General features: G+C 46.3%; 1 protein-coding gene across 1 annotated transcript in view; it reads right to left on the bottom strand.

The window, feature by feature from the left end:
* The window catches only part of edc3 (enhancer of mRNA decapping 3 homolog (S. cerevisiae)), a 131,230-nt gene that overhangs the window by 12,144 nt on the left and 97,520 nt on the right, over nucleotides 1-21,566 (bottom strand). Inside the window, exon 5 of the mRNA XM_072492839.1 lies at nucleotides 4,627-4,780. Coding sequence (XP_072348940.1) covers nucleotides 4,627-4,780 — 154 coding nt within the window. The remainder of the gene's footprint in view (nucleotides 1-4,626; nucleotides 4,781-21,566) is intronic.

The following is a 21,566-nucleotide window of genomic DNA, read 5'->3' as shown; positions in this document are numbered from 1 at the left end:
TTAAATTGCCCCTTAATTGGAAAAAAAAAAAATTGGCCACTCTAAAATTAAAAAAAAAAGAGCAAATCATTTTTAGGGATAAAGTAATTGTTTGGGCATCCATCATGCAACCCAATTGTCTTCCATACTTTCTCCTCATTCATGCTGCAGTGTGGGACAGCAGGAACTGGCAAAGTTCATTATCCTGCCCAGCTGACTATTTTGCCATCCCCAAACTTATATGCAAGTGCTGCAAAATCCACCATGGTGTGCGGTTTTAGATGCTGCCATAATGAAATGAGAATTTTAAGTTCTTTTATCAGTTTAAATACTATGTTGACAAAATGCTTTCGGATTTTTTTAAAAATGGGTGTGAAAGTTGGCTGCACACTGTTTTCCCAGTGCAGCATCATGTCACACAGACCAAAGTCTAAGTTTCATCCCATAGCCCGTTTGAGGTAGCGACACCACTGCGGTAGGGAGAAGGAATGCCAGCAATTGTGCCCATGCTAATGTTATCCAGCGTGTCCTGTGAGGAATTATCTGAATGTTGAGGTATTTCAGGATCGGCCTTGACTGCACGTCTTCCTTGCTTTTCCACGCCATCTACGTGGGCAGGGCAAGGCTGGGGTGGGTGGAGTGCACAGACGGTGAAACATATTGGGACCCATTGGCTAGGGGACCCAGCTCGATGTCGTAAACAGAGCTTCTCGTCATTCACATTTAGCAGCCAGAATTGCAAGGGATGGCGTGGTAGCACAGTGGTTAGCACTGTTGCTTCACAGCGCCAGGGTCCTGGGTTCGATTCCCGCTTGCGTCACTGTCTGTGCAGAGTCTGCATGATCTTCCAGTGTCTGCTTGGGTTTCGTCCGGGTGCTCCGGTTTCCTCCCACAAGTCCCGAATGACATGCCGTTGGGTGAATTGAACCTTCTGAATTCTCCCTCCGTGTACCCGAACAGGCGTCGGGGTGTGGCGACGAGGGGATTGTCACAGTAGCATCATTGCAGTGTTAATGTAAGCCTACTTGTGACAATAAGAAAGATTATTATTATTAAAACTGAAGGTCATCTTAAAAGAAAACTGACGTTGGGCTGAGAATGCCGGTTATTTAAAGCGAGTCTGGCACTGTCATGACTATTTGACGGAACTGCGTCGCTGGTCCTAGTCGGGATTCTAATTGTTCTTTTATAAAGCCACCAGTAGACTGCAAAGCTGGCCAAAGGTCAGCAGCAGTGTGACTGAGCATTTTTGCTTGAAAAATGGCAGTCAAATCCGTGTAATCCTAGAACCAAATGGGTGTGGTGTGCACTGGACGGGAGATCCCAGGGGGAGGGTTAGGGGATTTGGGGGGGGGGGGGGAGGGGGGGGGGGGGGGATGTTTACTGAGAGTTACATTATTTTTCCTGACATCAGTTGATTGCTCTGTGATTAACTATCCTTAGAAAATCAGCTTTGGGCCTCCAATTTCACCATCGGTCCTGTCAATCTGGTGTACAAGCGGGTGAACTGAATGACAAAACCTACGTTTATACAGCATCTTTCACGATTCCCCAAACCACTTCAGTCAATTAAATACTTCAGTTGCAGTCATTGGTATAATGTAGGCAATTTTATCAAATGACGGAGCAGTAGGCTCAAGAGGCCAAATGGTACACTCCTGCTTCTAATATGTATGTTTGTTTGTTACTCTGGGATGGACGAGATCAACCAGGCGAGGGAGGTAGCCTTTGTCATCCAAAATTATCTTGCGAACAGAGAGAGTGGAGTTCTGTTTATTTTGTTGCTCATGAAAGTTTCCTGAGAGAGCGAGAGCTTTGTGGGGTGAGATAGCCAGGACAGATATGCATAAGGGGCTCATCGTGAATCAGTATCCTATTTCATACTGCACATGATTCTTTTCCATGAACTTCAACCTTGTCCTTTTGCCCACTTTTAACCCACTCACGCTTGGTGATTTTGTGGAGTTTGAGGTTTTTGAAATATCTGATAAAGTGTGCTGCACAATAGATCTTGTAAATATATTGTAATCAGCAGCAGCAGTGTGTTCAGACTCAGGAAGGAGAGTCTTCCTCTACTTCTATAGAATGGAAAATATAGTGTGCAGTTTGTCTGGTTGCAATTTTAAGTGGTTCCCCCAAATATGAATTTACTGTCACTATGTCTATACGGTGTCATGTGTAGAACTTGGTAATGAGGGCAGAGGTGGTCACTGAAATCAGCGTTATCGTCTGCAGTGAGACAAGTAACTAATGGAATATTTCCCTGTCAAATTAACAATATTGCACGATGCTGTTGAAATACGTACTCTGGTTTGTTTAGTCGTCACCTAACGGGTGCACACAAACTGCATTATATTGTTGCTGCTGATATTAGTAATAAATTTAATTAATAATCATCCTTATTAGCGTCACAGGTAGGCTTACATTAACACTGCAATGAAACCCACGCAGACACAGGGAGAACGTGCAGACTCTGCACGGACAGTGATCCAAGCCGGGAATCGAACCCGGTTCCCTGGCGCTGTGCTAGCCACTGTGCTGCCCTGATGTTAATGACCAATGCTGCACATATAATTGGACGATATTTGTAACAGATGCCAACAATGGGTGTTACCCAGGCCTTCCTGTGATGGTTTGATGAATTGATTGGAGAATTTTGAAAGGGGGGGTGGAAAAAAACATAACGTCTGATGGGAGGGGAGGGTTGGGGCGGTGGGAGGGAGCGGAGGAATAAGTGGCTCAGAAACAGGAGAAGCACTTGGGCCCGCAATTTCTCTCCCTGGTCTTTGGGGGGGGGGGGGGGGGGGGGGGCACCTGAGCATTTTCACCAGTCATGGAACAAACCATGCCCCACTGGAATTAGAAAATGGGACTGGGCATAAAAAAAAAGGCAGCAGTCACTGGTGTCTCTCAGACATTTGATAATCTAAACATAGCACCAGTTGCTTGTTGAACAAGAGTCATAACCAGGACACCGACTTAATGCTGAGTGAATGGGTCAAGGGTCAAAGTATTACACAGGATTCTGGGAGCTTGCGTCTCAACATCTGTCCCATTTTTTCCTGTGTAAGTCAGTGGCTTCAAACATTTCACACGAGCAGGAGTCACTTTTTTCTAAAATAACAGTCTTGAGCCAGTTTTGAAGTGTGCTGATGAATAAAAGATTGTATCATTGGACTCTAAAAGTTCAAACATTTGCAAAATGTTCCAAGAATGTCCAGAGTCTCAATAAAGGATGTAATGTTACTGAGCACAATGAGGGGGCCCTCTGTGTACAAATGCACAATGTGTGGGCCAAACACGACGACAGGGAAAAAAAAGTCTAGTCTCCATACCCCACTCCCGCACCCAAGATAAAATAGTCACAAACTGGCAGGAACTCACAATACTTGGAATTCTGATTTGTTTAAGTTCCACACCCAAGGAGGAAATTGTCCGTTAAAATATCCTGCACCATATGTATCCATTTCCTCAGTTCTAGCCCCAGCAGACATCAAGTCACAAATTGAAATTAATATTTGTTAGTGCCAGCTCATGCCCTGCTTGGACGAAGAAAACGGCATGACCACTATTCAGCATCAAGTTTACCATTGGGATCAGCTTGGGACTTTGATGCTTTTGTACTGGGTTTGATTAAGTTATTGCAGCATGGCTTCTTGTGCTTCAGTGCTACTTGCTTATGTTCTCACGGTACAACCATTATTTGAGTTAAGATATGCCAAGTTTGCACACTTGGGACCAGCCGAACAAGAATTTTTTAAAATTGATTTATTGGATGTGGGCGTCTCTGGAAAGGTCAGCATTTGTTCCCCATCCCTGATTGCCCGTGAGCGGAGTGGCTTGCCAGGCCATTTCAGAGGGCAGTTAAGAGTGAAGATTACTGTCGGTCTGGAGTCACATATAGGCCAGATATATGCTGATGTGTTACAAGCAAGTCTCACACCACCAGCAGGAGCCACAGCGTAGACCTCCAAAATCCACTGACGCATCATTATCCTCACGGTGTTTGTGCCTTTGCATTTTGCAGGCATTCAATGTTAACATTTCACATTACTTATTTTTCTGTTCTTTGTCCTGACATGAATGGGCGACCATTTTGTGCCACGGTCACTGCTCAAATCCACTCTATTTACCTGCATACAACATCGATAACTTCATGGTTACGCTAGCAGGAAAAAAGTTACAGTGAGCAGCAAAGTTTCAAACTAGAGCAAACAATTGCTGACGGGGGAATTCTCCAGACTGAAACACTAACTGTCATCTGAGTGAATGAAGGTGTTCCATAGGTGCACAGATGGGGGAGTGGTGATACTAAAGAAGGGCTTCCATGTAATGGGGGAGTGGGAGGATAGAATTACTTTCCACTGGAAGTATCCCATCTTTGGCTTTCCTCCTCTTCTAAAGGACTTTGGATATCACAAGTGTCTTTAGTTAGTGCAAACAAATTCCCATTAGGTGAGGATCCACAGGAGACAAGCAATCCACCCCTAAAATCACTCCTGTCACACAGGAAAGAACGGAAGTTTGATGCTGCCACTGAAAACCATGAAAATCTGTCACCAAGAGAAACTGGCTAGATTGAAGATGAATCAGTGTGCATTTTCGTTTAAATAGGACAACAGGTGATGCACATAAGTCCAGAAGTACCTGTTAGGTCCGCCAAGCAGTGTTAGTGTCATTTGGCTGGCACACACTCCCGTCATTTCTAGTCTGCGCTCCAATGACAAGCCGTGCCTTTCAGCGGTTGCCAGTAACCTCTTGTGTAAGTCATACGAAATACTCGGGACAACCAATCCCGAATCTGTAAGGCAAGCAGACGCAATGTCATTGTAAACGGTGGACGACGTTAAGGAGCCAGGCTTAATATATTATTTCTCTCCTGTTAACATTCTGGCATTAGAAAATACGGAGATCAAATCACACCCCAGCAGTTTGGAAATGTGAATTTTCCTTCTCGAGGATTAATAAATGGGACATGGCAAATTGTCACAAAAATCTAACTGTTCCACCAATAACCTTGAATATGGAAATCTGCTGGCAGAGTCCACAAGTATCCACAGACTCTTAATTATCTTATTATGTCCATCAGATCAAAATAATCTTGTTAACCAGTCTTCCAACTGCTAGTTGTGCTCATCTGAATTTTAAAAAAAAATTTAGAGTACCCAATTATTTTTTTCCAATTAAGGGGCAATTTAGTGTGGCCAATCCACCTAACCTGCACACCTTTGGGTTGTGGGGGTGAAACCCATGCAGACACAGGGAAAATGTGTAAACTCCACACAAGACAATGATCCGGGGCCAGGATCGAACCCCGACATCAGCGTCGTCGACAGCAGTGCTAACCACTGCACCGCTGTGCCGCCCAGCTAATCTAAATTTTGTTTTAAAGTTGCAAGTGACTTATGTTGGAGCAAGGCACCATGATACAAAGAGCGTTTCACATTTGTCTCCAACTTCACTTACACCTTGAGCCAACATTTAAAAAAAAAAAATTTAGAGTACCCAATTCATTTTTTCCAATTAAGGGTCAATTTAGCGTGGCCAATCCCCCTAACCTGCAAATCTTTGGGTTGTGAGGGCGAAACCCACGCAAACACGGGGAGAATGTGCAAACTCCACACAGACAGTGACCCAGAGCTGGGATCGAACCTGGGACCTCGGCGCCGTGAGGCAGCAATGCTAACCCATTGTGCCACCGTGCTGCCCTTACCTCAAGCCAAGATAACTATCAACAATCAAACAGTTAACCATTGTGTTCACTTCAGTGACAATAGAGTAGCATCTGATAAACCCAGGGGCACCATTCCATTGCACTGTTACATTGACGCAGAGATTAAAGTGGCCCTAACTGGTGTGGGATATTGATTACTGGAACACTTCGTGGTATGCAAAATTAACTGGACATTATCAAGTCTAAAACTGATGGGCTAATCAAAAGCCAGTTTATGGAAAGCAGCCAGTCAATGTTTATCTGATCCAGGACTGTTAAGATACAGTGAATGTTCAGTACAATTAATTCCTGCCCAGATGCACCACGTGTGGAGGTAATCAGGGGGGAACCACTATTTTCACACATAAGACGCTCACAGACTGACACGCATAGACGCACATATAAAGTAAATATATACAAAATAAGTCAATAATTTTCACGGCAATTATGCTTGCAATGGTGAAAACAAACGCTGGACTCTTCAGTGCCTCACCTGAAACTATAGCAGTCCCAAGAACAGCTGCTTGCAATGAAAACTAGGCATATTGTTTCGGAATGCAGAAAAGCTGCTTATATAATTGTAAAACTGAGTGAGTCACTGGGGAATCCTGGCAATTTAAATTGAAGCCAAATGTAGCACAAACCAAGCATATAAGCTGAAAATACTGAGCGGAAAAAGCATCAAGTTTTTTTGCAAAATTATGTTGTCAAAACCTTCTGTTTACCTCATGACATCGAGAATCAAGACCGAGGTCTATGCCCCTGGCTTGTGTTTGTTGAAATACAAACTATCCTGCGACAGTGGGAAGATGGGGGAAAGAAAATGGCCTGGCATCCAGTAACAAAGCATTTGAGAAAAAGAGGGGAGACAGGTGATGCAATGCCACAAATAGGGTGCCTGTCTATTCCAATCCTCACAGATATCCAAACACGACCCAAGTGCCCAGAGAGATTACCAAACAATAACCGTGAGTTGCACCAAAAAGATGTCAGGAAAATTAATGGATCAAGAGGGACATTTTTGTGAGGTAGCTGATGCTGAAGAACCTTTGGCTGGAGAGAAGAGTGATTGCTTCATGGACCAACTCCCGAGGAAATCAGAAATTCCTAGAGGAATTGGAAGGAATTAAAATTTTTAGAAAAAGCAGTGTTGGAATGCATTACTGAAAGACATCCAATCTTGAACTGCTTCATAGTGGTGCCCTGTTTGTGGGGACTACAGCCCCCAATAACGATTTGTAGTGCGTCAGCATCGCTTTCTGGAGCACACGGTTCAATATTAAACTTTATTGGTTGTGTCAGCCCAGCTTCTAACCATGTTCCACAATGACAGTAATTTGCTGTGCTAATTTAAAGAGCATATAAAGAAAATATGCTTAATTTTCCACACCAATCACTCCAGTTTCTTCGTACAAAATGGGGATCGAGGTGGTCATCATATACTGATGCTTTTAAGAAAACTTCATTCCACAAAATAATCAAAACCATTAAATAAAAAGGGTGTCAGATTCCAAAAACAGGTATATTAGATTTTTGAACTGTTGGGAGTAGTTGAAATAGTTCAAGAAAGTCAAGATTTAAATTCCAAGAACTCAGCTCACATCACTTGCTTGCCTTTCATGGACATCTTCAATTCCAACTTCGGGGGAGTTGGCGGTGTGTGGCAACTTCACTGAACGAGTAATCCAGAGGCCTAGGCTAATGCTCTGGGAGCATGGGTTCAAATCCCACCACAGCAGCTGGTGGAATTCAATTTCGATGATTGAAAAACCACAACGGAGAGCTAGTCTCAGCAATGGTGACCATGAAACTCTCGATTTGTTGTATCTGGTTCACCGATGCCCTTCAGGAGGGGAAATTTGCCATCCTTGTGTGGTCTGGCTCACATGCGATCCCAGATCCAGAACAATGTGGCTGATTCTCAACTCCCTCTGCAATGGCCTCGTAAGTTCAAAGGCAATTAGAAATGGGCAGAAAATGGCAAGGATATTTGGCATGACCGGAACATACTCTTTGCTGGCTGCCAACAAGTGCTTCTGGGTGAAGATCTAACCCAAAACATCCATCTCCTTCCCCAAGTCAAATGAAAGATAGCATGGAGTTGGGACGATAATTATATAGATATAAAGAAAATTACAGCACAGGAACAGGCCCTTCGGCCCTCCCCGCCCGTTCATATATCTGTCTAGATGCATCTTAAATGATGCTATCGTGCCCGCCTCTACCACCTCCACTGGCAAAGCGTTCCAGGCACCCACCACCCTCTGCGTAAAAAACATTCCACGCACATCTCCCTTAAACTTTCCCCCCCTCACCTTGAAATCTTGACCCCGTGTAATTGACACCCCCACTCTTGGAAAAAGCTTGTTGCTATCCACCCTGTCCATACCTCTCATAATTTTGTAGACATCAATCAGGTCCCCCCTCAACCCCCGTCTTTCCAACGAAAACAATCCTAATCTACTCAACCTTTCTTCATAGCTAGCACCCTCCATTCCAGGCAATATCCTGGTGAACCTCCTCTGCACCCTCGCTAAAGCATCCACATCCTTCTGGTAATGTGGCGACCAGAACTGCACACAGTATTCCAAATGTGGCCTAACCAAAGTCCTATACAACTGTAACATGACCTGCCGACTCCTGTACTCAATACCCCAAACGATGAAGGCAAGCATGCTGTATGCCTTCTTGACCACTCTATCGACCTGCGTTGCCACCTGCAATGGACCTGAACTCCCAGATCTCTCTGTACATCAATTTTCCCCAGGACACTTCCATTGACCGTATAGTCCGCTCTTGAATTAGATCTTCCAAAATGCATCATCTCACATTTGCCTGGATTGAACTTCACCTGCCATTTCTCTGCCCAACTCTCCAATCTATTTATATTTTGCTGTATTCTCTGACAGTCCTCCTCGCTATCTGCAACTCCACCAATCTTAGTATCATCTGCAAACTTGCTAATCAGACCACCTATACCATCGTCCAGATCATTTATGTATATCACAAACAACAGTGGTCCGAGCACGGATCCCTGTGGAACACCACTAGTCACCTTTCTCCATTTTGAGACACTCCCTTCCACCACTACTCTCCGTCTCCTGTTGCCCAGCCAGTTCTTTATCCATCTAGCTAGTACACCCTAAACCCCATAAGACATCACTTTTTCCATCAACCTGCCATGGGAAACTTTATCAAATGCCTTACTGAAGTCCATGTATATGACATCTACAGCCCTTCCCTCATCAATTAACTTTGTCACTTCCTCAAAGAATTCTATTAGGTTTGTAAGACATGACCTTCCCTGCACAAAACCATGCTGCCTATCACTGATAAGTCTATTTTCTTCCAAATGTGAAAATATCCTATCCCTCAGTATCTTCTCCAACAGTTTGCCTACCACGGACGTCAAGCTCACAGGTCTATAATTCCCTGGATTATCACTGCTACCCTTCTTAAACAAAGGGACAACATTAACAATTCTCCAGTCCTCCGGGACCTCACCCGTGCTCAAGGATGCTGCAAAGATATCTGTTAAGGCCCCAGCTATTTCTTCCCTCGCTTCCTTCAGTAACCTGGGATAGATCCCATCCGGACCTGGGGACTTGTCCACCTTAATGCCTTTTAGAATACCCAAAACTTCCCCCTTCCTTATGCCGACTTGACCTCGAGTATTTAAACATCCATCCTTAGCCTCAACATCCGTCATGTCCCTCTCCTTGGTGAATCACCGATGCAAAGTACTCATTAAGAATCTCACCCATTTAGACATAGAATTTACAGTGCAGAAGGAGGCCATTCGGCCCATCGAGTCTGCACCGGCTCTTGGAAAAAGCACCCTACCCAAGGTCCACACTTCCACCCTATCCACATAACCCAGTAACCCCACCCAACACTAAGGGCAAATTTTGGACACTAAGGGCAATTTAGCTTGGCCAATCCACCTAACCTGCACATCTTTGGCCTGTGGGAGAAAACCGGAGCACCCGGAGGAAACCCACGCACACACGGGGAGAACGCGCAGACTCCGCACAGACAGTGACCCAAGCCGGGAATCGAACCTGGGAGCCTGGAGCTGTGAAGCAATTATGTTAACCACAATGCTACCGTGCTGCCCACACATTTCCTCTGACTCCACACATAAATTCCCTCTTTTGTCTTTGAGTGGGCCAATCCTTTCTCTAGTTGCCCTCTTGCTCCTTATATAAGAATAAAAGGCTCTGGGATTTTCCTTAACCCTGTTAGCCTAAGATATTTCATGACCCCTTTTAGCCCTCTTTATTGCGCGTTTGAGATTTGTCCTACTTTCCCGATATTCCACCAAAGCTTCACCAGATTTAAGTCGCCTAGATCTTATGTATGCTCCCTTTTTCATCTTAGCTAGTCTCACAATTCCACCCGTCATCCATGGTTCCCTAATCTTGCCATTTGTATCCCTCATTTTCACAGGGACATGTCTGTCCTGCACTCTAATCAACCTTTCCTTAAAAGACTGCCACATTTCAAATGTGGATTTACCCTTAAAGAGCTGCTCCAATACAAATGTCATGTGCTTGTCGTAGCTTTATGTAATCTTTTGAAAGACTTGCAGTGAAGTTTACACGGTTAAATGCTTAAATTATTTTCACTATGCGGTGTAAAGTCTTGGTATGTTGGAGGATTTTAGGAATAGCGGCATCTAAATATTGGGACAATTTAAGGGTTATGAGTCATGGGGTTATAGCATGTTTGACCGCAGTGATATTTCCAAATTGGATTTTGTTTTGTAAAGGCCTGGGTGCTTCTCGGAGCCAGAAGGTGAAATTGACCAAAGGAACGTGGTTTTTCAGTCTGAGCTAATACACTGTGGTTTGACCGGGGAAAGTCCCTGGGGAGTTAACGTACTTTCAGTCTGCAAATTTTAAAAAAATATATATATTTTATTCAAGATTTTTGGCCAAACGTAACAGTACGTAGTGTTTCTTTTACACAACAATAAAGCAATATAAATAACAGTGGCCAGTTTTAAACAAATAAATAAATAATATATAAACAAAAACAAAACTGAATGGCAACTGCCTTGTCCAAAATAAATACTCTCCAAAAATACAATCCAACAATCCAATATACAATTACCTATAGCAACTACGTATACATATTATACATATACAATAACATCTGAGAGTCCGTTCGATTCCCCCCCCCCCCTCCCCCCTGGGTTGCTGCTGTTGTCTACTTCTTTTCCATTCCCTCTATCTTTCTGTGAGGTAATCGACGAACAGTTGCCACCGCCTGGTGAACCCCTGAGCCGAACCCCTTAACACGAACTTAATCCGTTCTAACTTTATAAACCCTGCCATGTCATTTATCCAGGTCTCCACACCCGGGGGTTTGGCTTCCTTCCACATTAACAATATCCTGCGCCGGGCTACTAGGGACGCAAAGGCCAACACGTCAGCCTCTCTCGCCTCCTGCACACCCGGCTCTTCTGCAACCCCAAATATAGCCAACCCCCAGCTTGGTTCGACCCGGACCCCCACCGCCTTTGAAAGCACCTTTGCCACCCCCACCCAGAACCCCTGTAGTGCCGGGCATGACCAGAACATGTGTGTGTGATTCGCTGGGCTTCTCGAGCATCTCGCACACCTATCCTCTACCCCAAAAAATTTACTGAGCCGTGCTCCAGTCATATGCGCCCTGTGTAACACCTTAAATTGTATCAGGCTTAGCCTGGCACACGAGGACGATGAGTTTACCCTACATAGGGCATCAGCCCACAGCCCCTCCTCAATCTCCTCCCCCAGCTCCCCTTCCCACTTCCCTTTCAGCTCATCCACCATGATCTCCCCCTCGTCCCTCATTTCCCTGTATATGTCCAACACCTTACCATCCCCCATCCATGTCTCTGAGATCACTCTATCCTGCACCTCCTGCGTCGGGAGCTGCGGGAATTCCCTCACCTGTTGCCTCGCAAAAGCCCTCAGTTGCATAAACCGAAATGCATTCCCTTGGGGCAACCCATATTTTTCCGTCAGCACTCCCAGACTCGCAAACGTCCCATCTACGAACAGATCTCTCAATTGTGCTACCCCTGCTCTTTGCCATGCTCTAAATCCCCCATCCATTCTCCCCGGAACAAACCTATGGTTATTTCTTATCGGGGACCGCACTGAGGCTCCCGTCTTTCCCCTATGCCGTCTCCACTGCCCCCAAATTTTCAATGTAGCCACCACCACCGGGCTTGTGGTGTATTTCTTTGGTGAGAACGGCAACGGCGCCGTCACCATTGCTTGCAGGCTAGTCCCCCTGCAGGACGCCCTCTCCAATCTCTTCCACGCCGCTCCCTCCCCTTCTCCCATCCACTTACACACCATTGAAACATTGGCGGCCCAGTAGTACTCACTTAGGCTCGGTAGTGCCAGCCCCCCACTGTCCCTACTACGCCGCAAGAATCCCCTCCTCACTCTCGGGGTCTTCCCAGCCCACACAAAACTCATAATACTCTTCTCGATTCTTTTGAAAAAAGCCTTCGTGATCACCACCGGGAGGCACTGAAACACAAAAAGGAATCTCGGGAGGACCACCATTTTAACAGCCTGCACCCTACCTGCCAATGACAGGGACACAGTGTCCCATCTCTTAAAGTCCTCCTCCATCTGTTCCACCAACCACGTTAAATTAAGCCTGTGTAATGTACCCCAATTCTTGGCTATCTGGATCCCCAAGTACCGGAAGTCCCTTGTTACCTTCCTCAACGGTAAATCCTCTATCTCTCTGCTCTGCTCTCCTGGATGCACCACAAACAACTCACTTTTCCTCATGTTCAGTTTGTACCCTGAAAAATCCCCAAACTCCCCAAGTATCCGCATTATCTCTGGCATCCCCTCCGCCGGGTCCGCCACATACAGCAACAAATCATCCGCATACAGTGATACCCGGTGTTCTTCTCCCCCCCCCCTGAGTACTCCCCTCCACTTCATGGAACCCCTCAATGCTATGGCCAGGGGTTCAATCACCAGTGCAAACAATAGCGGGGACAGAGGACATCCCTGCCTCGTCCCTCTATGGAGCCGAAAATAGTCAGACCCCCGTCCATTCGTGACCACACTCGCCATCGGGGCCCTATACAGCAACTGTACCCACCTGATATACCCATCCCCAAAACCAAATCTCCTCAGCACCTCCCACAAATAATCCCACTCCACTCTATCAAATGCTTTCTCGGCATCCATCGCCACCACTATCTCCGCTTCCCCCTCTGGTGAGGGCATCATCATTACCCCTAGCAGCCTCCGTATATTTGTATTCAGCTGTCTCCCCTTCACAAACCCAGTTTGGTCCTCATGAACCACCCCCGGGACACAATCCTCTATCCTCATTGCCATTACCTTGGCCAGAATCTTAGTGGCCACATTCAGGAGGGAAATGGGCCTGTAGGACCCGCATTGCAGCGGGTATTTTTTCCTTCTTTAGGAGGAGCGATATCGTTGCCTCCGACATAGTCGGGGGCAGCTGCCCCCTTTCCCTCGCCTCATTAAAGGTTCTCATCAGTAGTGGGGCCAGCAAGTCCATATATTTCCTATAGAATTCAACTGGGAATCCGTCTGGTCCCGGAGCCTTCCCCGCCTGCATACTCCCAATCCCTTTCACCACTTCCTCCGTCTCAATCTGTGCTCCCAGTCCCACCCTCTCCTGCTCCTCCACCTTGGGAAATTCCAGCTGATCCAGCAAGCACATCATTCTCTCCTTCCCATCCGGGGGCTGAGCTTCATATAATCTTTCGTAAAATGCCTTGAACACTCCATTCACTCTCTCCGCTCCCCGCTCCATCTCTCCCTCCTCATCTCTCACCCCCCCTATCTCCCTCGCTGCTCCCCTTTTCCTCAGTTGGTGGGCCAGCAACCTGCTCGCCTTCTCCCCGTATTCCTACTGTACACCCTGTGCCTTCCTCCATTGTGCCTCTGCAATACCCGTAGTCAACAAGTCAAATTCTACATGTAGCCTTTGCCTTTCCCTGCACAGTCCCTCCTCCGGTGCCTCCGCATATTGTCTGTCCACCCTCAGAAGTTCTTTCAACAACCGCTCCCTTTCCCTACCCTCCTGCTTTCCTTTATGTGCCCTAATAGATATCAGCTCCCCTCTAACCACTGCCTTCAGTGCCTCCCAGACCACTCCCATCTGTACCTCCCCATTATCATTGAGTTCCAAGTACCTTTCAATACACCCCCTCACCCTTAAGCACACCCCCTCATCTGCCAATAATCCCATGTCCATTCTCCAGGGTGGACGCTGTTGTTTTTCTTCCCCTATCTCCAGGTCCACCCAATGTGGAGCATGATCCGAAATGGCTATAGCCGTGTACTCCGTCCCCGTCACCTTTGGGATCAGTGCCCTTCCCAGAACAAAAAAGTCTATCCGTGAATAAACTTGGTGGACATAGGAGAAAAACGAAAACTCCTTACTCCTAGGTCTACTAAATCTCCAGGGGTCTACTCCTCCCATCTTCTCCATAAAGTCCTTAAGCACCCTAGCTGCAGCCGGCCTCCTTCTGGTCCTGGACCTCGATCTGTCCAGCCCTGGGTCCAGCACCGTATTAAAATCGCCACCCATTATCAACTTCCCCACTTCTAGGTCCGGGATTCGTCCTAACATACGCCTCAAAGTTGGCATCATCCCAATTCGGGGCATACACATTCACTAATATCACTGCCTTCCCTTGCAATTTGCCACTCACCATCACGTATCTGCCCCCACTATCCGCCACTATAGTCTTTGCCTCAAACATTACCCGCTTCCCCACTAGTATGGCCACCCCCCTGTTTTTTGCGTCTAGCCCCGAATGAAACACCTGCCCCACCCATCCTTTGCGTAGTCTGACCTGGTCTATCAGCTTCAGATGCGTCTCCTGAAGCATAACCACATCTGCCTTAAGTTTCTTTAGGTGTGCGAGAACCCGTGCCCTCTTTATTGGCCCATTCAGCCCTCTCACATTCCACGTGATCAACCGGGTTGGGGGGCTCTTTACCCCCCCCCCCTTGTCGACTAGCCATCTCCTTTTCCAATCCAGCTCCTCACCCGGTTCCCACAATGGCCGGCGCCCTCAGCTCCTCATCCTCCCTCCCCCACGACATGGGGAAGAGAGAAAAGTTACAGGGTCGCAGGATTAACAATTTGGGAAGTCATCTCTTCCCTCTTTTCCCCCCCTTCATCCCACATATTCACCCCCCCCCCCCCACTTTGTCCCAAACGTTCTTTTTATGGCCCGCTCACTCCAGTTTCTCCTCGACAATAAATGTCCACGCCTCATCTGCCGTTTCGAAGTAGTGGTGTTTCCCTTGATGTGTGACCCACAGTCTTGCCGGTTGCAGCATTCCAAATTTAATCTTCCGTTTGTGCAGCACCGCCTTGGCCCGATAAAAGCTTGCCCTCCTTCTCGCCACCTCCGCACTCCAATCTTGATATACGCGGATCACCACGTTCTCCCACCTACTGCTCAGAGTTTTCTTTGCCCATCTGAGGACCATCTCTCTGTCCTTATATCGGAGAAATCTCACCACTATGGCTCAAGGAATTTCTCCAGCCCTCGGTCTTCGCGCCATAATTCGATAGGCTCCCTCCACCTCCAGCGGACCCGTCGGGGGCCTCCGATCCCATTAACGAGTGCAGCATCGTGCTCACATATGCCCCGACGTCCGCCCCTTCTACACCTTCGGGAAGACCAAGAATCCTTAAATTCTTCCTCCTCGCATTATTCTCCAGCACCTCCAGCCTTTCCACACACCTTTTGTGTTGTGCCTTGTGCATCTCCGTTTTCACCACCAGGCCCTGTTTGTCGTCCTTATTCTCAGCAGCCTTTGCCTTCACGACCCGAAGCTCCTGTTCCTGGGTCTTTTGCTCCTCCTTTAGCCCCTCAATCGCTTGTAATATCGGGGCCAACAGCTCCTTCTTCATCTCCTTTTTGAGTTCTTCCACGCAACGCCGCAGGAACTCTTGTTGGTCAGGGCCCCATATTAAACTGCCTCCTTCCGACGCCATCTTGCTTTGTGCCTGCCTTCCTGGCCGCTGCTCTAGAGGATCCACCGCAATCCGGCCACCTTCCTCTCTTTTTTCCATCCGTGTCTGGGGGGGATTCCCTTCTGGATTACAGCACAGTGTTTTTTGCCGTTAAAATTGCCGTTGGGGCTCCTATCAAGAGCCCAAAAGTCCGTTCTATCGGGAGCTGCCGAAACGTGCGACCTAGCTGGTCATCGCTGCACCCGGAAGTCTCAGTCTGCAAAATTAATTGCTTTTCAGCTTGGGGAGGTGATGTCATTGTTGGGTGGAGCCAAGGAATGCTAAGAGTCAGTTTTGGAGAAGGCTTTAGAGAGAGAAGAGGTGAAGTCTGACCTGTCTGACACCGAGTCCACAATTCTCTCACAGTAGAATTATTACAAAAGAGTAGTAATATTTAAAGTAGATCAGCCTAGTCTGGGGGCAAGGAAGAAGCTGAAACACACCAGGTGTGCCAGCTTTTTGAAGACATTCAGCCAGAGTCTGAAAAGGTTCTAGCATGAGACAAATCTGTTTTATAAAGCAAGTATTACTCTATGCCATGTTGATTTTAAGATTGATTGAGCGAGTCGGTCGGTTTCTTTTCTGGTTGTTTGATGGGAAATTGAGTAGTAGTCTTTAAGGGGTTAATTGTAAGCTATTCTTTTCGAGTGTAAAGTTAAAAAGTTTAATATTGTCTTCATTAAGTTTAGCTTTAAAAATACCGACATCCTATTTCTTCATGCAATCACTTCTGGAGCAAATCAGTCTTCCGCACAACCTTACAAATAAACTAAAATATTGGGAATGCTGTCCAGTATCCTAGCCACTGTTGGGGTTTGGTCTGGGATCATAATATATGTGTTAGAATTTTTTTTTAATCCTTTGCCCAACCTATGATTTTCTGCCAGATTCCTGTCACTCTCCCGAATGTGTTGATTTCACGCAGAGGTACAATTTCACAGGCACATGGTTCTCTCTAGTATTTGACGTGGGTAACAAGTGTTTAATCTGCAAATCTAGACAACATGCTGGCAGGCTATTCAGTGGCGGGAGGGAGAGAGAGAGAGAGATAGAGGGGCATCACAGCATACACAATCCCCTCCTTAACCCAACTGAACCCAAGTCGACTTGCACCGAGGGTTATTCAATGGTGACCAGAGGTGGCAACTCTCAGCTGATCCCCCTCACTAATGCAGGCTACAATTGCAACGCCCTCTACTGTTGCCTCACCCAATACCGAGAGTTGAACCTTCCTGCTTAGTCACTCTGTGATTAACTGGGTGCAACACTGGGTGGGTAGGATGGAACTTATGGATTTCACCTGTACTCATAACCAATAATCATGAATACCTGGATATGCTTTTGAAGAACTTCTTAACAAACGTGCTTTGATGTAACAGCCAACAGTCCGATCCTATTAACTTCCTATCAAGTGACACTAATGCACCCTTTCACTAACCAACACCATATATTTTCTTTCTCTCTCGACACACTTTGCCATGGCAACTGTACCTTTGCAGCAGTTCCAGTATTTACACTAGAACACCAAGAGATAATAGCACTCACTTAAAGAGTACTAAGCCTTTAGGGACCGAAACAATCCGATGGCTCCCAACACACATACTTAAAAAGAACAAAAATGTGGCCATCAGTCAGGTGAGTTTATGTTCTTTGCCGCAGCCTGCTTGCACGCTACTGGAGAAACTTTGAACGGGTAGCTCGGACTCAGCACATACCAATTACATAGCAACAAAATGAGAAGAATGAGGAAACTGCTACTGTTTATTTAAGCTTAAAATACACAGTTTTGTAAACTTATGGGTTGCCAAGAAACAGTGCTACTTAACACGCAACATCAGTTAGCACATATGCTTTCCCAGGAGAAAAAATAAAACATACTTCTGAAGGCTTCTATCACACAAACATTATTAACTAGCCCATGACAAGATAGAGATCAGCAGAATGGGGAATACCGGGTTGCAACCAACCATGTAACACAGTAGCACTCGGAACTCAAATCCGTTTTTCCAAAGCTTTCTACTGGCCCTGGAATTCTCCGGAGCTTCCCCCACTCGACACATGCACAAGTCTCAGAAAGCAATTGAATGTGCTACAAACTCTGAAGTAAAACAGGTGTTCTTTATATCCAACAAAGCCTCGGGGAAAAAAAAAATCACTCATCTACCATCTCTGCAAACCTGGAATAATCTACAGCAAACAATTTATAACCTGCAGGTCACAATGTAAAAAGCCTGTATTACGATTTGCGAGTGGGCTAATGTATAGCTGATCCCGGGTGCTTTCAAAGATTATTTTGCGCCAGTTTTGAGATCAATGCCCATTTATGAGGTAATCGATCGGAAATGTTTCTCTCACAGAGATGCTGCCTCGCCTGCCAGATGCTCTTCAGCTTTCTTTGTTCTTATTTCAGATTTCCAACAATCATAGTATTTTTACTTCTGTATTCATCTTTTTGCCCCCCTTTGCTGTTTAAGGACAGCCAGATCTGGGAAGATAACAGTCCACATATGGTGCACGCACATTTAACGGTGGTTAGTGCATCTGTCTTCTCAAGTACACATTGCATTACCTTATATTAAAATCAGCAACAACAAAAAATGATGGCCAGCAACGGTGGAATAGATTGTTTAGATCTTGACACAGTCTCTTTACAGGCTATGATAAAAGGGAGCCAGCCAGACATTAAACAAAGCAACCTTGCCACAACAAATTGTATATGCCTTCAGGAGCACGGAGTAAAACAATGCCTATGCTGTTGACTGGATCAAAAGCTTCACACACACACAAAGAAATCCCAACGGCACTGGGCAAAATCGTGACATGCGACACTCGCAGCAACTGATCAGCGGCCTGAAGTACTGCACCGCAGCAAACAGAATTAATCAGCTGAAAATGTGCATTTCCTGAATCAGAACATATGAATGAGGGGGAACTGGCATTTTTTAAATGCAACAGCAGGGGCTATTGCTGGTGGAATTCCATTGGAAACTGAAAGTCTCGCTCTCTATTTGCATTGCAGTGCAGGCAAAAAGAACACTTACATTTCCACAGCGCCTCTTACAGCCTCAGGAAGCCCCCAAGGTGCTTTACAGCCAATGAAGTACATTGAACAAAGAACAAAGAAATGTACAGCACAGGAACAGGCCCTTCGGCCCTCCAAGCCCGTGCCGACCATGCTGCCCGACTAAACTACAATCTTCTACACTTCCTGGGTCCGTATCCCTCTATTCCCATCCTATTCATGTATTTGTCAAGATGCCCCTTAAATGTCACTATCGTCCCTGTTTCCACCAACTCCTCCGGTAGCGAGTTCCAGGCACCCACTACCTTCTGTGTAAAAAAAACTTGCCTCATACATCTACTCTAAACCTTGCCCCTCTCACCTTAAACCTATGCCCCCTAGTAATTGACCCCTCTACCCCGGGGAAAAGCCTCTGACTATCCACTCTGTCTATGCCCCTCATAATTTTGTAGACATCTATCAGGTCACCCCTCAACCTCCTTCGTTCCAGTGAGAACAAACCAAGTTTATTCAACCGCTCCTCATAGCTAATGCCCTCCATATCAGGCAACATTCTGGTAAATCTCTTCTGCGCCCTCTCTAAAGCCTCCACATCCTTCTGGTAGTGTGGCGACCAGAATTGAACACTATACTCCAAGTGTGGCCTAACTAAGGTTCTATACAGCTGCAACATGACTTGCCAATTCTTATACTCAATGCCCCGGCCAATGAAGGCAAGCATGCCGTATGCCTTCTTGACTACCTTCTCCACCTGTGTTGCCCCTTTCAGTGACCTGTGGACCTGTACTCCTAGATCTCTTTGATTTTCAATAATCTTGAGGGTTCTACCATTCACTGTATATTCCCTACCTGCATTAGACCTTCCAAAATGCATTACCTCACATTTGTCCGGATTAAACTCCATCTGCCATCTCTCCGCCCAAGTCACCAAACAATCTAAATCCTGCTGTATCCTCTGACAGTCCTCATCGCTATCCGCAATTCCACCAACCTTTGTGTCGTCTGCAAACTTACTAATCAGACCAGTTACATTTTCCTCCAAATCATTTATATATACTACAAACAGCAAAGGTTCCAGCACTGATCCCTGTGGAACACCACTGGTCACAGCCCTCCAATTAGAAAAGCATCCTTCCATTGCTACTCTCTGCCTTCTATGACCTAGCCAGTTCTGTATCCACCTTGCCAGCTCACCCCTGATCCCGTGTGACTTCACCTTTTCTACTAGTCTACCATGAGGGACTTTGTCAAAGGCCTTACTGAAGTCCATATAGACAACATCCACTGCCCTACCTGCATCAATCATCTTTGTGACCTCCTCGAAAAACTCTATCAAGTTAGTGAGACATGACCTCCCCTTCACAAAACCATGCTGCCTCTCACTAATACGTCCATTTGCTTCCAAATGGGAGTATTTCCTGTCTCGAAGAATTCTCTCCAGTAATTTCCCTACCACTGAAGTAAGGCTCACCGGCCTGTCGTTCCCTGGATTATCCTTGCTACCCTTCTTAAACAGAGGAACAACATTGGCTATTCTCCAGTCCTCCGGGACATCACCTGAAGACAGTGAGGATCGAAAGATTTCTGTCAAGGCCTCAGCAAATTCCTCTCCAGCCTCCTTCAGTGTTCTGGGGTAGATCCCATCAGGCCCTGGGAACTTATCTACCTTAATATTTTTTAAGACACCCAATACCTCGTCTTTTTGGATCTCAATGTGACCCAGGCTATCTACACACCCTTCTCCAGACTCAACATCTACCAATTTCTTCTTTGGTGAATACTGATGCAAAGTATTCATTTAGTACCTCGCCCATTTCCTCTGGCTCCACACATAGATTCCCTTGCCTATCCTTCAGAGGGCCAACCCTTTCCCTGGCTACCCTCCTGCTTTTTATGTACGTGTAAAAAGCATTGGGATTTTCCTTAACCCTATTTGCCAATGACTTTTCGTGACCCCTTCTAGCCCTCCTGACTCCTTGCTTAAGTTCCTTCCTACTTTCCTTATATTCCACACAGGCTTCGTCTGTTCCCAGCCTTTTAGCCCTGACAAATGCCTCCTTTTTCTTTTTGACGAGGCCTACAATATCTCTCGTTATCCAAGGTTCCCGAAAATTGCCGTATTTATCCTTCTTCCTCACAGGAACATGCCAGTCCTGAATTCCTTTCAACTGACACTTGAAAGCCTCCCACATGTCAGATGTTGATTTGCCCTCAAACATCCGCCCCCAATCCATGTTCTTCAGTTCCTGCCTAATATTGTTATAATTCCCCCAATTTAGCACATTCATCCTAGGACCACTCTTATCCTTGTCCACCAGCACTTTGTTCCCGAAATGCTCCCCTACTGAAACTTCTACCACCTGGCCGGGTTCATTCCCCAATACCAGGTCCAGTACCGCCCCTTCCCTAGTTGGACTGTCTACATATTGTTTTAAGAAGCCCTCCTGGATGCTCCTTACAAACTCCGCCCCGTCTAAGCCCCTGGCACTAAGTGAGTCCCAGTCAATATTGGGGAAGTTGAAGTCTCCCATCACCACAACCCTGTTGTTTTTACTCTTTTCCAAAATCTGTCTACCTATCTGCTCCTCTATCTCCCGCTGGCTGTTGGGAGGCCTGTAGTAAACCCCCAACATTGTGACTGCACCCTTCTTATTCCTGATCTCTACCCATATAGCCTCACTGCCCCGAGGTGGCCTCCCACAGTACAGCTGTGATATTCTCCCTAACCAGTAGCGCAACTCCGCCACCCCTTTTACATCCCCCTCTATCCCGCCTGAAACATCTAAATCCTGGAACGTTTAGCTGCCAATCCTGCCCTTC

This window comes from Scyliorhinus torazame, chromosome 30, assembly GCF_047496885.1.
Source record: "Scyliorhinus torazame isolate Kashiwa2021f chromosome 30, sScyTor2.1, whole genome shotgun sequence".
NCBI lineage: Eukaryota > Metazoa > Chordata > Chondrichthyes > Carcharhiniformes > Scyliorhinidae > Scyliorhinus > Scyliorhinus torazame.
This window is presented reverse-complemented; position numbering and strand designations above follow the sequence as displayed.